General features: G+C 38.4%; 1 protein-coding gene across 1 annotated transcript in view; it reads left to right on the top strand.

The window, feature by feature from the left end:
* CFAP47 (cilia and flagella associated protein 47) overlaps positions 1-18,567 on the top strand; it is a 299,349-nt gene that overhangs the window by 128,413 nt on the left and 152,369 nt on the right. Inside the window, exons 46-48 of the mRNA XM_068155062.1 lie at positions 11,019-11,215; positions 13,787-13,930; positions 15,187-15,360. Of these exons, the coding sequence (XP_068011163.1) occupies positions 11,019-11,215; positions 13,787-13,930; positions 15,187-15,360 (515 nt within the window). The remainder of the gene's footprint in view (positions 1-11,018; positions 11,216-13,786; positions 13,931-15,186; positions 15,361-18,567) is intronic.

Genomic DNA, 18,567 nt, shown 5'->3' with positions numbered 1-18,567 from the left:
GGAAATGTCAAGATGATGTAAAAAAACTAAATAGGGCTTTGATAGTGAACGGAGAGATTTAGTGACCTAAAGAACAGCTAAAAAGGGAATCTGAGATAACCAGGTGATAGGATAAAAACAAAGATGTGCTCAGTACAAGACCAATCATTCTATTTGTTGTGCTCAGGAGGAAACACAGGAATATTTAGAAGCTCTTAGAAAATGTAATATTGTGACAGAAGTCTCCAGGTGGTATTCCTGTTGATGAAGACAAAACAGGTCTCATCTGAAAATTTAACTCCATTACCTGGAAATGAAGCAACATTTTAGCCAAGGTGGTAACTTTCTTTAGGATGGGAGCAGATGCTTCTCTGAAGAAGTGACAATGCTTAGATTACTGAAGAAAAACACAGGTGGAAGCAAACTAATTAAAATCAGGCTTTGGATCAGAATTACCTAGACTGCAGCAGCAGGGAAATTGTCCAGCCAATATTTTAAGAAATCTACCAACAAGGAATTAGAAAGTAAAAAACAATGCCACTGAACACATTTTCTTGTAAAACAGATCTTGTTAAATAGCCCTATTACATTTTTGGCAGGGTTACATGTAAAAAAAAAATTACAAAGAATAAGATATGTTTACCTTACGTGAATCATGACAACTTGATTAAAACCCATACCATATATTTTTGTGGGACTCAAATAGTAAATGCTTGGACCAAACTGAAAAGCTGTAGCAAATGTTCTTATTAATTTGTTGCTAGAGAATCATAGTATCATAGATAGTATCATAGTAGTATCATAGTAGTATCATAGTATCAGTCAGGGTTGGAAGGGACCACAAGGATCATCTAGTTCCAACCCCCCTGCCATGGGCAGGGACACCCCACACTAGGTCAGGCTGGCCAGAGCCTCATCCAGCCTGGGCTTAAACACCTCCAGGGACAGGGTCTTGACCACCTCCCTGGACAACCCATTCCAGGGCTTCACCACTCTCATGGTGAAGAACCTCCTCCTTACATCCAGCCTGAATCTCCCCACCTCCAGCTTCATTCCATTCCCCCTAGTCCTATCACTACCTGAGATCCTGAGAAGTCCCTCCCCAGCCTTCCTGTAGGCCCCCTTCAGATACTGGAAGGCCACAATTAGGTCACCTGGGAGCCTTCTCTTCTGCAGACTGAACAGCCCCAACTCCTTCAGTCTGTCCTCATAGGAGAGGTGCTCCAGCCCTCTGATCATCCTTGTGGCCCTTCTCTGGACACGTTCCAGCACCTCCACATCCCTCTTGTAATAGGGGCTCCAGAACTGGACGCAGTACTCCAGGTGGGGTCTCACCAGAGCTGAGTGAGCCCTCAGGAGCCAGTACTTGTTGGACAATATCAACTATTCATCTGTAATTTAGAAGGATGTATAAAGTATTTGTTTAGTTAGCAGTCACTCAGTGGGAATTATTACATGGTTATAAACTATGTAACCAAACATGTAGTAGTGTATGTAGGACAGAGTCTGCATGCTAAACTAGGTAAGAGGCTAGTTTTGGAAAAAAGGGGTTGGTGAAAAGAACTTCCAGTCTCACAAAATTATTACCTCAGTGTGAGCTCTTTCTTAATGCTGAAAGGGCCCATTAGAAGAATCATAGGAATTGGGGAAATAGTCTTGTCTCAGCACATAGTATTGGCAGAACACCTAATACAGAAGTTAAAGGTTTGGTATCCCCGAGAAATTTATGGAAATTCTGAAAGAATTTGAAAAAGACAAACCACAACATTTTTCTCAGGACAAAAGCAACCCCATGATCACTTTGAATTCTGTCTCTCTCCCAAGCAGTTCAAGCAACAGCCCCTATAGTCATAGAATCATAGAATGGTCTAGGCTGGAAGGGACCTCCAAAGGTCCAACCTCCCTGCAGTCAGCAGGGACATCCCTAACTAGATCAGGTTGCCCAGGGCCTCGTTGAGCCTCACCTTGAATATCTCCAGGGAAGGGGCCTCAACCACCTCCCTGGGCAACCTGATCCAGTATTCCTGATATCCAATCGAAATCTGCCCTTCTCTAGCCCCTCATCCTGTCACTGCAGTCCCTTGTAAACAGTCTCGCCCCATCTTTTCTGTAGGTCCCCTCCAGGTACTGGTAGGCTGCTATTAGGTCTTCCTGGAGCCTCCTCTTCTCCAGGCTGAACAACCCCAGCTCCTTCAGCCTGTCCTCGTAGCACAGGTGCTCCAACCCCAGATCATTTGGGTTCCCTCTTCTGGACCCTCTCCATCAGATGGTCCCTGTCTTTCCTATGTTGAGGGCTCCAGACCTGTACAAAGTACTCCAGGTGAGGTCTTGCCAGAGCAGAGCAAAGTGGCAGAATGACCTCTCTGGATCTGATATCCAAGCATCTTTTTATGCAGCCCAGGATGTGCTTGGCCTAGTAGGCTGCAAGTGCACACTACCTACTCATGTCCAGCTTCTCGTCCATCATCGCCCCCAAGTCCTTTTTCATAGGGCTGTTTCTAACACCTCATTCCCTAGTCTGTATCGATAGCAAGGATTGTTCTGGCCCAGGTGCAGAACCTTGCAGTATTATGTAACTCAGGGAGTCTGTACTTGCTGTTTGTAGAAGCAGATCATCCAGCAAATCTGCCATTGTCAGAATGCCTAAGGACACAGTGTAATCCTCAAACCAGCTCTGCTCCCTCCTGAGATTGTTAGGGATTCTTTGTTCTCATCCATGCATTTGAACTATGCTGTGAGTATCCCTATCCTCTTAAAGCTTCTCCTGATGGTATGCAGAATCTACCTTGTAACTTCTGTGTCAAAAATTTGTTAAGAAGATCACATCACACAGCATGGTGACTGTTCACCAGTGCCTCAAATCCTTAGGAGTTTTAGTCTCTCTGGGAAATAATTCAATCCATTCATATAGCTCAAAAGAAAGGTAACTGACAGTAAATCTTGAGTGCTTTATAAACCTAAGAATAGTGAACTGAGCATGTTAGAAACTCATCTTAGGCTTAATTAACATACAAATAAGTTGCCCTGTTCTTGGTGGTGTGTTATGGAAGAATGAAAAGGCTAAAAAGTCACATGGAATTAAAAGAATGGCTCCAGATTTTTAGCAACAGAGAATTTTGCTTCACCAAGCTAACAACTTGCTGATTTCCTTGGATAAACCATCCATAGAAATGCTTCAACAATCTTGCCTCACCTGTTTTTGTATGTGTGCGTTTCCAGAGCTAAGCCAGTGCAAGACCTAAGCCCTGTATTTTCCCATCTTTCTTACTCCGTACTGTAATCCTTTATTAGTCAGGGAGTCATTCCTTTTGTGGTTAATGCTAAAAGAAAGATGTGACATTGAAGTTAATGGACAAATTGTTGTGTGGTGGCTGAACCTAGAAGCTTGAGGAATGACTGCCAGTACAAAACGGTCTTAAAACTTAATATTAGACTATAGAATCATAGATCACAGATTGGTTTTACCTTAAAAATCATCTAACTCTAACTTCCCTGCCATAGACAGGAATATCTTCCACTAGATAAGATTTCTTAAAGCCCCATCCAGCTTGGCTATGAATACTTCCAGGAATGGAGCATCCACTACTTTCCTTGACAACTTATTCCAGTGTCTCACCACCCTTGCAGTAAAGAATTTCTTTCTAATATCCATACTCTTTTGGTATAAAACTGTTATTCCTTGCCCTATCACTACATTCCATATTAACAGCCCCTCCTTCTCTTTCGTGTAAGCCCCCTTTAAGTACTGGAAGGCTGCTGTTAGGTCTCTTTGGAGGCTTCTTCACACTGAAAATGGCAGCTCTCTCAGTATGATCACATGAGGAGATACTCTAGAACCTCCGGACCTGCTTGAACAGGTCAATGTCCTTTTTATGCAGGAGGCTCCAGAGCTGGACAAACACTCCAGGTGGAGTCTCACAAGAGTGGAGCAGAGGGGCAGAATCACCTCCCTTGGCATGCTGGACACATTTCTTTTGATGCAGCCCTATAATCTATGTCTTGTTGTAGTGCAGATATAATAATACAGCGCTCCTATAATTAATTCTTACTAAATGTGCCTTTTGTATCCTGCTTTCTCAAGAAATTTCTGGCTTCTAATGGAATCAGAGAAAATGAGGAGAGGGCTGTGATAAGCTTTTCAGCAACATAATCATCAGGTTTAATTAAGCAACTGTCACACTACACGGAACCCCATGATTATAGAGCAGGATTTGATGTAACAAAGTTGTTTAAGATACTTATTGACCTACTTTCCCCTCAAAATCTCCTTTTTATTGTCTATTAATAAGAGTAAGGGCTAGGCTAAATGTGGAAATAACAAGATATAGTTGGATATGATCATATGTTTTCATGTGTTGATATTGGAATGGGGAATTTATTTCTTCATATTCTATGCCTCTAGGACAGGAGATTATGTTACTATTGTTATTGTTTGTATTCTTTCTAACATAACAGGATATAAATTCAATTTCTGCCAGTAATAATGAACATTATGTCAATTGTACAATAGAAATGCATTCTACTTGGTCACATAATTGCATATAATTTAATAGAATAGAATAGAATAGAATAGAATAGAATAGAATAGAATAGAATAGAATAGAATAGAATAGACCAGGTTGGAAGAGACCTTCAAGATCATCGTGTCCAACCTACCATCCAACACCGCCTAATCAACTAAACCATGTAACCAAGCACCCCATCAAGTCTCCTCCTGAACACCTCCAGTGACGGCGACTCCACCACCTCCCCGGGCAGTCCATTCCAATGGGCAGTCACTCTCTCTGTGTAAAACTTCCTCCTGACCTCCAGCCTGAACTTCCCCTGGCGCAGCCTGAGACTGTGTCCTCTTGTTCTGGTGCTGGCTGCCTGGGAGAAGAGACCAACCTCTGCCTGTTTACAACCCCCCTTCAGGTAGTTGTAGAGAGCAATAAGGTCACCCCTGAGTCTCCTCCTCTCCAGGCTAAGCAGCCCCAGCTCCCTCAGTCTCTCCTCACAGGGCTTGTGTTCCAAGCCCCTCACTAACTTCGTTGCCCTTCTCTGGACTCGTTCCAGCAAGTCACCATCCTTCCTAAACTGAGGGACCCAGAACTGGACACAGTACTCGAGGTGTGGCCTAACCAGTGCAGTGTACAGGGGCAGAATGACCTCCCTGCTCCTGCTGGCCACACTGTTCCTGATGCAGGCCAGGATGCCATTGGCCCTCCTGGCCACCTGGGCACACTGCAGGCTCATGTTCCTCCTACCATCAACCAGCACCCCCAGGTCCCTCTCTGCCTGGCTGCTCTCCAGCCACTCTGACCCCAGCCTGTAGCACAGAGGAGCCCAATAAATACCCAGATTGGAGCAACTGTTGAGATATTTACTGGAAATTTAAAAGTGATAAAGAAATACCAGACTTTAGAATGTTACCTAAAGGTACATATAATTTTCATTCTTTAGCAGGCAGTGTCTCAGTTTTTGTATTCTGCCCCAAAATCCACATCTTCAGCAGCAACATGGCAACCCCAAACCAGAGAGCTTTTGATTCTGTGTTGATTTATGAAAATGTTGTTCGTAACTGAGTCTATAATGCTGAGCTGATTTCAGTTGTCTTCCTACGTAAATTATAGTTTGTAGTTAGAAATATGTGATGTGTTTTCATTGCCATGGTTTTCCAATAAATAAAGTGAACAACAAATGACAATCAAAACCTAATTTTTAAATCATTATTTGGCAGGCATTCTTACTGTCAGATGTAAAAATTACTTCTCAGCGATTTTTTTTCCTGCTTTATATAGTCATACCAGATAGCTAGATAAAAATATCCCTACACTCAATTTTCCACAGACAGACTTTTCCATGTTAGTAATATTTTCTAGTTGCTATATATATATTTTCTAGGTAATTATATCCTGTGTTTTAAAATCTGTGTTAATATTTTTTCATGACCTCTGGTTAACCCTCTCTCCTTTCTATGACTTGTAAGTGTTATCTCATATACTTTCTCAGCACTGGGTTTAATCAGTGTGTGATCTTTTTTAATCTTTATTTACTTCTGTTTTCAAAGAAATTTCCTGGGGCTTTAAATTTATTGTTCCATAAAGCATTATCAGTCATTCTGTTGTTGATTCCTAGAATTCCATGGTGCACACACTGTACAAATTTGAATATATTTTAGTGTTGTTTTCCTTTTTTTTTTTCTTCCTCAATAAAGTCTTAATGTTTCAAACCAAACTGATATAGTCACTGTCCAAGACCAAAAATGCAGTTATCTTTCCATTTCACTGCTTGCATGTTGATATTTTATTTTAGCTCCTTACCGTGTTAACTTTCAGAGTCAGTTCTGTGGTTTAACTGACGGTGTAGAAATAAAAAATTAATTTCATGTAGTAGCTTTAATCATCCAGGATAGTTAGGCACAAATGGGATTAAAATGTGTAAGTTGCAGCATTCTGTTTTTACTCTTCCTTCATACAAAGGATGTATTAAAGTTCTGTTTCAAAATGTGGCTCTGAAAACTGGGGATACAGGTTGTCAGCTTACTAGTTTTCATTCCAGCTTTTTTTATTGAATATCTATTTCTGCTATATCTGGATTATTAGTAGGTTGGTTTGGTCTTGCAAAAGGGAGAAGGATTTGAATATTGGAATGGATGTGTTTAACTCCACTATGAATTCAGTGGAGAATGATTTTATTTGCCACAGGGTTTTTTGTATAGAGAAAGAATTTTGGACGGCCCCTCTCTTAAGATTACATGTGCTTAGGTTTACTGCTGTGGCGAAGAAGGATGTTAATCTTCAGAAAACTCATCAGAGTATCCTTTATCTCATTCAATGGTCAGCCTTGAGATTCAGAAGCTCCACTGAAACCTGGAGACTGCCTAGAAAAAGAATGTGAGGATAGACAGCAAACACTTCAAGCTTACTTGACAAGTTAAACCTATATGGGTCTGGATGCTTATATGTGATTTAGATTTTCATCAGTGAACATCTGCTTGCATGACTGTCAGCATCAAGGCTTATCTTTGGTTTTGGTGCAGTCTTGAGACGTTGCATTTGTGAGGCTTAAAAGGTACTGCTTCTCTAAAGCCAGTAATGGATTAAAGGATATAAAAGATGGTTGGGTTTTTTTTTCCCCAAGACTACTGAGTAGACTTATATTCTAATTCAGATGAGCTAAGCTGAAGACCCAATGTATAAACAAAAGTCAGAAGAGTCTGAGCTCTTCAACAGGGTTGCTTATTTAACCTCCTAACAGCCTGTAATTGAAAATTCAGTCTTCAAATTAATTTGACCATTTATTTGTGATGCATGCACAGTGTCAGAGAATTTTAGAACCATCATTGCTGAATAAAAGCAATGTGCAAGCAGTTGACTAACTGCTGAAAGCTGATTATTTCCTGCCTTCAGAAATTAGGTGAACAGACAGTGGTATGGATATTCTATTTTTGGTCTTTCCATCTTCCCACAGTTTTTAACATGGATAAACAGCGATTACAAAGTACTACTGTTACTAACCTCTAAAATATGTCTATTCTTACATTTTAATGTCAAAAGAACTGTTTGTTGGCTAAGGCAGTTAGAGGATTAACTTCAAATTCAGATCAGACAGATCTGAAATGATGAGTTACATGATGTTTTAAGAACCAGAAGACATAGTCTGTGTTAATTCCAGATGGTGATCTTTTGCAATAAGTAAATGGCACAAGATGCCCGGCAATTGCCAGAGAACAGGACCCACATGCTGTAATTTAGCTTTCCAAGAACATGGGGTGATATTGCACATCAAAAATGTTGCTTTTGCAAACAGCCCTGTTTTGACAACTCTCTCAAATTAAATCCAGTTCATCTACTCAGATTCAGAATTAAGTGTTTCACATAGGCATTTGTTTAACAAAAATTTGTAAGATAAAACGCTTCACCTATATTATGTGAAATCTCTCTCCAACAAACCTGTCTAGGGAAGGAAACTGTACCAAAACTCTGTGTCCATCAGCCTGACATTTCACTGTTGGTGAAATGCTTGCAGTCTCGTTCACTTTCATGGATGCAGGCTCTGCTTCCTCTTAAATAGAAATAACATTAATATTGCCTGTTGCTTGCTTTTACTATTTTTGTCACAGATATTGTTAGGCTAATTGTGGCCCCATGATTTGATTTCATTACCTCTCAGTTAATTCCTAGACTGTTACTAACTATCTTAGGAGACTGGGCAAGGAAAGAACATGTTAGGTTTGCTTTATGGTATTTAAAATTAGCATGAAAAACCATTTTGCAGGAAAAACCCCCAAACCCTTCACCTATAATTCACAGGCAAGTAATTTCTGCAATCATTTTGGTTTGGAGAGTTTGTCTCACTTCAGAAGCCATCTCACTGAAGAAAATACATGTTGAACAAACATCATCAATTTGCTTTCTTTCCTTTTCATTGATTGCAGTTGATCTTAATATTGCAATTATCCAGCTGATCTTCCTTCAATGTATTTGTTGCAATGCAAAAGAAACAAATATTTTAGCAAAAGTAATCTTAAGCTGTATGTTATAAATGTAGAATGGGCAGCAAGACTCTTGTTTCTGTTTTAGAATTTTTCTGTAGGAGATATTTCTGTTTCAAATTGTACATTTGCAATAGGGGTCAAGCTCAGTGACGGGGGACACAGTCTCAAGCTGCACCAGGGGAGGTTTAGACTCGAGGTGAGGAGGAAGTTCTTCACCAAGCGAGTCGTTCGTCATTGGAATGGGTTGCCCAGGGAGGTGGTTGAGTCATCGACCCTGGAGGCGTTCAAGAGGAGATTGGACGTGGCACTTGGTGCCGTGGTCTAGTCATGGGGTCTGTGTTGATAGGTTGGACTTGATGATCCTCGAGGTCCTTTCCGATCTAAATTATACTGTGATACTGTGCTAACTCTAATTGCTCATAATTACAATCTCCATTTAATGCCAGAAAGTAAAACTTATGCAGACACATTTTGGAGTTTCCAGTCCTATCTTTCTTTCAAACACTTGTTGTAAACACCTGCATGGTCTCAAATCTTTAAATGTATAATTTCAATTTTAAGTAAACATCTTGTTTCCAAACCCCAAAGTCATTCTTGTAGATAGAAAAAAAATAGGGGCTGTACTAATGACCTGAAGAACTGAAAGGACATTTTTATTTCTTACATAACTGACAAACTCAGGTCAATTTTGTGGAAGGTAGCCCATGGGTATAATAACTTAGTGACAAAATAGAAAAAGAAGTAATAATTCAAATATTACCAGGCCATTAATCTTGTCTTTAAAAGAGAGCAAACTAATTTATTTCGGAGAGGGTTAAACCTGAGGCGCAATTTGTAATCTTTTTGATAGCCTAGTAACATTGAAATATTAATAATGCCATTCTGTGTGATTCATTTCTTGAGCTATTTTTGTGAGAAACCTGTAGTAGTGATGACATGTGGCAACAAGAAAGCTGTAGTTTGATGTTCATTTTCAGAGAGGTGAGAACTCAATGCACAAAGATTACCACTTTGTGGAACAGAATGAGCAGCATCGCAAATGAAGATTCATTGCACTCTCAAAATTTGGTCATCGTGGTTGCAGATAATAGAATAGTTTGAGTCCAGTTGTCATACATATTGTCAGAAAATGTTGCAAATTAAGGAAGAAGGGTAAATTCTACAAGACTTTGTCAGGTTTACCCCTAAGGGAGAAGCAATTTGTTCGGAGTTTTACCTGTAAGGATCTGTTGTGTCATTACATTGTCTTTGACCTTCCTTTTCCGGCTTTAGGCATTGGTTCCTAAACTTGGAAAACTGCAAAAATAAATTGTCTTTGTTACAGCTGAGTTTTTAAAGCTGCATTCTTCATGTAATTTTCCAGGTTTTTTCAAAGACTCTTGGGAAGTGGACTGGTGAACTCTTTTTGTGGCCAGTCACTGGAGTTCCTCATTTGCCTTCCCTTCTCCTTTGAGAAGTGGTCCTGCAAAGGCTACTGAAGGACTTAAAATGATGTAAAAGCCTGATCCTTCCTGTAAACATGAGACGGGGAAGAAGTCTTTGCAGCAGACCTTCCTATGTCTAAAGCTGTGGGGAGTTTTTCTTCTATGCTGTGGATTGGGCAAAAGGGACTTTTTGTGATTCTGTTCCAACTTGGACACCCATGGTATTGTTGGAAACTCAGCCTTTCAATCCAAAATTTGACATAGGAAAAGTCTAATTAGTAACTCTCACAAGAACTACTAAACTTTACAGAATTCCTGTCATTGTTTGGGGTACTATTAGCCAAATATACTGTATGGTCTCTGATCTCTTGTGGTAACTGTTGACAAAAGTATAGTAAATACTATAGTTTTTTTCTTAATACTTACAGAAGTTCATGCACATTAAAGTTTTCTACTAGGTTTAATAGAGTAGGGTTGAGTTGAATCTGCAGATGAATATTCAATACTGTGCTGCTGTCATGACAGCTTTAAAACAAAAGACAAAGTATCATGGGGCTTGAAGTTCAGGTTGTAACATGAGAGGGTCCCTGTCTTGGGTTGCTGCTTCCAGTTTCTGGTTTTGGGGTGTTGGTCTTTTTTGCTTGGGTGTTGAGGGGAACTGTTTTATTGTTGGCTTCTGCTGTCGCCTCTGCTTTTGCTCTGCTTTTCTGTGAAACAGGCTAAGGTAATTGTTCTTTGTAACATCTCATTAAAGACTCCTTATCTCAACCCAGGTTTGATTTTGTTGTTATTGTGTTACTTTCCCTCCCAATTTGTGGGGGTGGGATGATGTGAGAGCAGGCTAGCTGAAACCAGTACAATTTTAATGCATCTCTCTGTGCATTACTGAAACAGAAAATGTTGTTTAGATGCTTAAGTATAGTTTTGTTTTGCTTTGCTTTGCTTTTTTTGTAAAGGTCAAAGTTTGACTCTGCTTATGTGATAATGGTCCCAAATTTCTACTGTTTGTTTTAAATTGTTGCATGTTCTGCTGGGCAAGCTCAACTAAGGTTTATTGGAACTCTTTCAAGATTCTGGTTGGGAATTCAGTGTTTCTGAAAAGCTTTACAATTTTGTTTTGTTTTGTTTTGTTTTAGACAGAAGTGATGCAGTTGAGCTTCCTATAAAATTTGTTCCTCGTTCTGCTGGTTGCTATCACTGTCAGATTCTTCTGAAGTCCTCTCACGATGTCCGTGTCTATGAGATTGAATGTGTAGTGAACACAGATCATGCTGAAGCACAGCTTCAATTTGTAACTCCAGCTTACCAGGCAGTGGTTCAGGATATTCCGATTGTAAGTTCATTTATTTACTAGAAACTAAACCAAGATTCAGGATTTTTAAAAACTGGGCTCTCAGTCAAAACTGATAAAATTTACAGTTATAAAATGCACAAACACATGTGAATACTGACCTCAGTAACAGTACTCAAAGGTCATATTTGGTATGATATTGAAAGAAGGAAAGACATTAATCCTACGTAACAGTCTTTTACTCTTGGGTTTTACATTTTTAATTCTTTCAATACAAGTATTGGACATGGGTCTAAATGTACTGGGGACACTGGTTTCTGGCAGTTCTTAAAGTAATATATTGGTTTTATGGGCTTATTTCTAATGTTTCACTTCTATCCTGACAGTTGTTAATCTGTTATTTGATAGTATTATCACACTGAAAGTGAAAAAAGGAGTTGCTTAATCTAGGGAATAAATGTGTTGCTTGTGGGGATAAAAAGGAGAGATGTTGAGGAGTATAACAGAAGGACCAGATTACATACAAAGAATAGAAATATGGCAAGTATATGCAGTGTATCATCTGTAGTTTTAACACATTTTTTATCTTTGGTAAGGAGCTAGACAGATGCTCATTAGCCCTTCTTGAAGGAGTTACAGAAAACAACTCCACACTGGATTGGAAAGAATTATAATTTTAAAGGGCCGAATTATTCCTGACTACATGTAACAGTACAAAGCATATAAAATACACAAATCCATAACACATACAACATACCAAGAAACACCTTCCATGCCACAACAATACCTTAATACCCAGACCTCAGTGCTCTTTTCTGTCCCACCATGCCTCCCTGTGTTAGGTTCAACTAGGCCAGAATTATGTAGGAAAAATTAGCCAGACCACACAAGGGTGCAGGTAGGTCTGAAATCCATACCACAGATAAGGGCTTGTGTGTTCCTGGGAGGAAAGGAAAGGGAGGAAATAGCTGGCCATATAGCCAGCTTATAAGGAGAGAGTGGAATTATGGGGTAGAATAACAATTTACAATTTCCTTACTCTCTGGGTAAGACATCCCAGTACCTTAAACCCACTTGCTGCCTTTTTTCTCTCTATTTTTAACTCAGCATTAGGTTCATAGGATCATAGGATGTTAGGGTTGGAAGGGACCTTCAAAGGTCAGTAAGTCCAACCCCCCTGCCAGAGCAGGACCATAGAATCTAGCACAGGTCACACAGGAACACATCCAGATGAGTCTTGAAACTCTCCAGAGAAGGAAGACTCCACAATCTCCCTGGGCAGCCTGTTCCAGTGCTCTGTGACCGTCACAGTGAAGAAGTTCCTCCTCCTGTGCTGTAGATTATATCCATTCCCCCTTGTTAACAATTAATTTTTAATATTTTTTTTTCTTTCATGTTTTTCACCAGAGGTGGTGTAATTGCAGTTGTTAGAGAATTGGAGACATAGGGATGGAATTGTTTTGAAAAATTGAGGCACTATGTAAATATCAACATTCCAAACAGGAATTTGTTCTTCACTTCTAGGAAATTTACCTCTTAACAGCTAAGAATTAATCATTAATCATCCATATTATTAAAACCTTAGAGGTATGATACTGCAGGTCTTGGGTCATGCCATAAGCTTAGCTCTTATGGCCACAGGTGATGTTCTTAGTTTCTGAGCTTAAGATAGCTGAGCTTGAGAGACTTTTAAAGTAGAAACTGGGAGTTGAGGTATTATCTCTACTCCTCCAAAATCCAGTTTATTTCTGATTTTCATGCATGAGGACCATTGTGAGTCAAAGGATTGCTTCCTCTTTTCAAAACACAACATCTATTAGCTCTTGAATACCAATTTATTTTCTTTTTCAGATGGATGTTAACGTTTTTGCAGAATAGGTCTTTGGTCATCTGGTTCTTTTAGATAGTAGGAGGCTGAATAGCTTTATTTTAGTTTAGTTTACTATTTTTATGAAGCCCCTAAGCATGTACTGCAAAATGTCTTTCTCCCACAATCAAGCAGTCTTGTGATATATCTGAATGCTAGACAAACTTGATTCCTCAATAAGTGTTCATCCTACCTAGGACAGGCATTCTTTAAAATAGATTCATCTCTTAAAAGACTAGTTTATGAGAACTGAATACTGTCAATACCACAAAAACTCCTATGGAAACATGAGTCCTCAATTCATATGACTCATCCTGCAACAATGGTCAAATGGGGCAATATCTGCTAGTACACCACACTGGCACTTCAAAAGGGTTACACTAAGGTTTTCTACAGATGGAAATGGGGAAGAATTTGGTCAAGCATTAAGCAGCATTATAAATGTTTGTAATGATACTTATAAATTCTATCTTGGCTATTATCTATATCATGTACATATTCCTCTAGCAAGTGTTCCTGCTGACAGTATTGCTGGTGATGCCATTGGTTCTAGTACCTTTGACTAACAGGAGCAAGAGATTTATTACGAGCTTAATTATTTGTTAATATACATTGTTTTATAGTCCTCAAAAGTGCTTTGGGAAAGTGAGTACTTTGCTGTGATTTGATAACTGCAAGTCAAAGCCACAATGCATGGTAAGAGCTCTAAATGCACAATCTAATTTACGTATTTTCTTTGATTTCAGAGTAACATGTCCAGAAGGGACTGGACACTTGAAGCAATTTTGGAAGGGCAGGGATTTTATGGTCCTCCTACAATAAATGTGGGTCTGGGTGAAACAGCTCTGTATCCTCTCACGTTCAATCCTATTGCTGAGTGCGTAACAATGGTAAGAAGAAAATTAGTTTCAACATTTGGAAAGGATGTTTCTGTCAATAAAATTATGTCAGTGTTCAAATTCTGAAAGTGCTTAAGCAGTCAGTAATACTAAACATCTGCTTGAGAGTCAGAAGCGGAAAGATTGTCTACTAGTTGAAGTGAAAAATGAAAGGCACTAACTTTGCGAAGCTTAAGGTTAGGCATGACAGATTTCCCCACCATGCTCTATCGCTTCTTTTATTTGCTCTCCTGTCATACCCTCCATTTTAATGAAACTAATTACTCTGTAGAGATTCTGAACTTTGATCATAAATATGCACATCATGTTAGTCTGAATTTAAATACATACATTAAATCTTATTTCATTACTTAAGCAGTGCACTAGTAATGTTGAATATTTCCCACTGCATTCATACATCACAAATGAATTCATGTGAATGGATACTTTCTTTCCTAAAATAATATCTGTTGCAAGTTAAGCCACTACATAGAAGCTGCTTTTGCAGCTGAAATGGAGAGCAAAGCAAAGGCTATGATGCCTTTAGCAATAAGCAGCAGAAGTATTTTGCTTTTATGCTAGCTGAGAGATTTTGACTGCAGCTTGCTGTTCAAACATGTGAGTTACCAAGATGAAGAAAAAGAAATTGGTTTGTGAAACATTAGCAATCCTTAACCACCCAAACATTAATGTAGCTTAGAAATCCAGTATTGTAAAATTACTAAAATCCAAAAGCCCTGAGTCCTTTGACAACAAATAAATATGAAGGACCTTTTGGTTGAAAGACAGATGGAAATGATTGGGCAAAGTTATGTTTCATATAAGGAAGAAGGATGCATGAGATCATATTTTCCTGGGTGTTTGTTTTCCAGAAAGAAGTCAAGAAGTATAAAATCTAGAAATATGAAGACTTTATATTGTTACATTTAATAATTTAGAAAAATGAAAAAGAAAAGCTTTTGTTTCTTTTATTTTCTTCTCTGTTTAAGAGCAGAATTAACTTAAGAACTGGAAAAGTCAATAAAAGCACTTCCTAGTAAGCATGCTTTTTTGTCTGCATTTAAGATTAATCATAGAATGGTTTGGATTGGAAGGGACCTGCAAAGGTCATCTAGTCCAACCTTCCTGCAGCAAACAAGGACATTCTCCACTAGATCAGGTTGCCAGAGCCTTGTTGAGCCTGACCTTCAATATCTCCAGGCATGGGGTCTCAAGCCACAGGGAACTTTTACAGTGCTGACAAATGTTTTATTCTTTCTTTGTCATAGGGAAGGCTTATTCTGCGCAATGATACAGCTGGCACTGAGACCATCTTTAGCCTTAAAGGAATAGGACAGAAACCTCTGGCACAGGATCATGTTGTGATAGATTGCCAAGTGAGAAAGCTCACTCAAAAGTTTTTGTGGGTGCCCAATTATACCAAGAACAAGTTAACATACAAGGTAAATTTTACCAATAACGTGACAACTGTTTTTTCTGCCAAAGAACCTGAAAATTATGGATTACATAGCAAGTATTACTGTAATTGCAGATTTAGAGTAGAGTAGAATAGAATAGAATAGAATAGATTAGAGTAGAATAGAATAGAATAGAATAGAATAGAATAGAATAGAATAGAATAGAATAGAATAGAATAGAATAGAATAGGAGTAGAATAGAATAGAATAGAATAGACCAGGTTGGAAGAGACCTTCAAGATCATTGTGATCCATGAGCATTTGTACCCAGCTATAGTTTATAGCATGTGGATATGTTTACAGTGTGTGGTTTTACTGTATGTTCTGTGGAAAAACATTTTGTAGTTTTTCAGTCTGGTTCCTATTGGGACAACACTTCTTATTGTCCTGTACCTAAATTGATGATTGGGAGAGGAAAACTTACCAGCTTTGGCAGAGACAGAACAAAGGAAATGCAAAAAGTAATAGTTTTAGAAATGTTTTTGATGTTATCTTCTGTAATTTTGTTGGCTTGGGAATATTTTTGTTCTTGCACTGGTTGGTTGATTTGTCCTATACATCCTCTACTGATGGAGTGTATCTACTCTACAAGGTAACGCCTCATAGATAAACTGGGACATAAATGAAATTTTTTTAAAACCATAAATATTCCATTTACTAAAGTAATAAAGCTCAGCCTATATCAAGAATTGCCTAAGATGTGCCAGTAGCTGATGAGCATAGTAATTTACAGCCATGTCCATAAACAAGACACTGCACAACGAATACCTAGCAATAAATAATTTAGCTTAATTAATGCATGGGTAACTTTGCCTCTGAGATGTAAATTTAGCTTCACTATTCCATTTTAATAACTGAATATATTAAGCTATAAACTTAATAAAACCTCATTTAATTAAAAAAATAATTACATTGTATACATGCTACTCTGTTTCTCAAGGTGTTTATCTAACAGCTTCAACCAAAATGAGAGGACTGCTGCAAAAGTTGTACCATTTAAAATGAAAGTTAAGCCTGGGAGGAGGAAGAGTGAAACATTTCTTTCTTTCCTCCATTAAGAAAACTCTTTTCTCTCTGAATAGTGCTATTCCCACTTCAGCCATATATACAGTGTGTTCGTGTCTGCAGCAGCAATAATTTTTGTATCGGTAGTTTGCTTATCTGTGCAACAATTAGTAGGTACCAAGAGAGCTGGACAGGCGAGAAATGCCTTTGGAATTAAGTGGAGGTCGCATGCATGATTCCATCAGTCTGAGCAAAACACTTTCAGTGCCCACAAAGATTTCCATGATTAAAAAGACAATTTCCATAAATTCTCTTGAAAAATGTGAACGTTTTTATGAACTAGTTTCTACTGATTTATGTGTAAACCTTAGGGAAATACTGCCACTGTGCTTGCCATGGCTCTTCTAGGGGATATTACAACAAATAGTCTTTCTCATGATTAATTGACTCCTGGATCTGGAAAAAAAAAATCATGAAGAATTTGTGCCCATATAATGTCATCCAGAGAGCACAGCTTTTACTGATGCTGAATTAATGTAAGGCTACTGACTGCAACATGAGTGGATTTTACTGGCTGTAAAATTAGATTCAAATCATCTGATAAGAGTAGGAAGTGCAAAGTGTTTCTATAAAAATCCATTCTGTCAGTCTCATGACAATATTTTTTTAGACCATTTTCTCTCAGTTTTGGTGTTGTGTGGTTCCCCCCCCCCCCCCCCCCCCCCCCCCTTTTTTTCTCTATTGTTTGTTTTGCTTTGGGTTGTGTTTGTCTGTATATGCAACTGTCTGCTAGCTACAAATAATTATCTGGTGTCTTGATGGTTGCTTCTAACTACTTTGATAGTAATTTCAGTTATAAAGGTGCCTAATTTTTTCAAGGCTGTGTTTTGCAGTAAAAATGTAAAACTCTGTAACTTTTTATTTTCAGTGTTGTTTAAAACAGATGTCAAAGTTTCAGCTGACATTTTTAAGTTGCGCTTATTTGGTGCTTCAACTCTGGAAGAGATTTTGGTTTTTTACTATAATTTGACCATTGTCTCTCCATTCCCATTAGTCTTAAATGGCCTTCTGCAGAATGAGCTTGCAAAGCTGTGACTGATACATTAGTTTAAAATTGTACCATTCTATAAATCTGCTCCATTTATACTTTTTAGTTGTGTGTAACATCTTCCGTATGAGGAGAGACTGAGGGAGCTGGGGCACTTTATCTTGGAGAAGAGGAGACTGAGAGGTGACCTCATCAATGTTTATAAATATGTAAGGAGTGAGTGCCAAGAGGATGGAGCCAGGCTCTGCTTGCTGATACCCAATGACAGGACAAGAGGCAATGGGTGGAAGTTGAGGCATAGGAAGTTTCCTTGCAAATTAGGGTAGCTGCTGTGGACTGCCTCTCACACTAACTGATCAAAGTAATTCTGAATCTCGACTCCTGTGTTTGATTGCTTATAGATATAAAGAGGTTTTTTGGTTTATAGAAGAGCCTCTATTTATGCTCTATTTTCTTACTTCAAAATGTAGTTTTCTAACAATAATGACCCTTAGTAGATTTTATTAGGCACATTCAGGTACAAATGGGAACATGTTTTTGTAGATTATTATATGATGGAAGATTTTATAATGCTACATCTGAGACTAAAATTGTGTCCTGTTCTTACAATCCTCATAGAACTGCACTCTAGTAAGAAATAGCTCTCTATCTGATATTAGAAAGAAGGTGAGTTAAAGCTCACTGTACATAAATTCTTTCATTGCTTCACTCCAAACTTTCCTCTATGTTTATGACATAGCACAGCAAGAAATTATTCATACAAAAATCTGAAATATCTGGACTCTCTCCTATGTGTACTTCTACATTCTCTGTATTTTTCACTGTCTAAATATTCTCAGATGTATAGTTAATGTATTAGTAGGTGTCTAATATATCTACAGTTAAGTAGACAGATAAAATTAGATATTATGCCATATTGGAACCTCAAGTGTCTCTAATGTTAAAGGGATTCATTAGGATTCTTGATATATCTTGAGGTGTAGCAATTTATGTTAAAACCAGACTTAGCTCTGCTCTGTTTAGCTAGGTGCATCATGACTGTTAAACCTCTTTGTAACACTTCTAAAGAAAATGTATGTAAAATAGAAAGGGCCTGACTGGGCAATTGTATGCATGTGTAAGTAGTTCCATGGTCTGAG

The sequence above is a fragment of the Melanerpes formicivorus genome, unplaced genomic scaffold (genome assembly GCF_026170545.1).
Source record: "Melanerpes formicivorus ecotype bairdi unplaced genomic scaffold, bMelFor1.0.p_v2 SCAF_30, whole genome shotgun sequence".
Lineage (NCBI taxonomy): Eukaryota > Metazoa > Chordata > Aves > Piciformes > Picidae > Melanerpes > Melanerpes formicivorus.
Note: the sequence above shows the minus strand (reverse complement) of the source record. Positions and strands in the feature narration are given on the sequence as shown.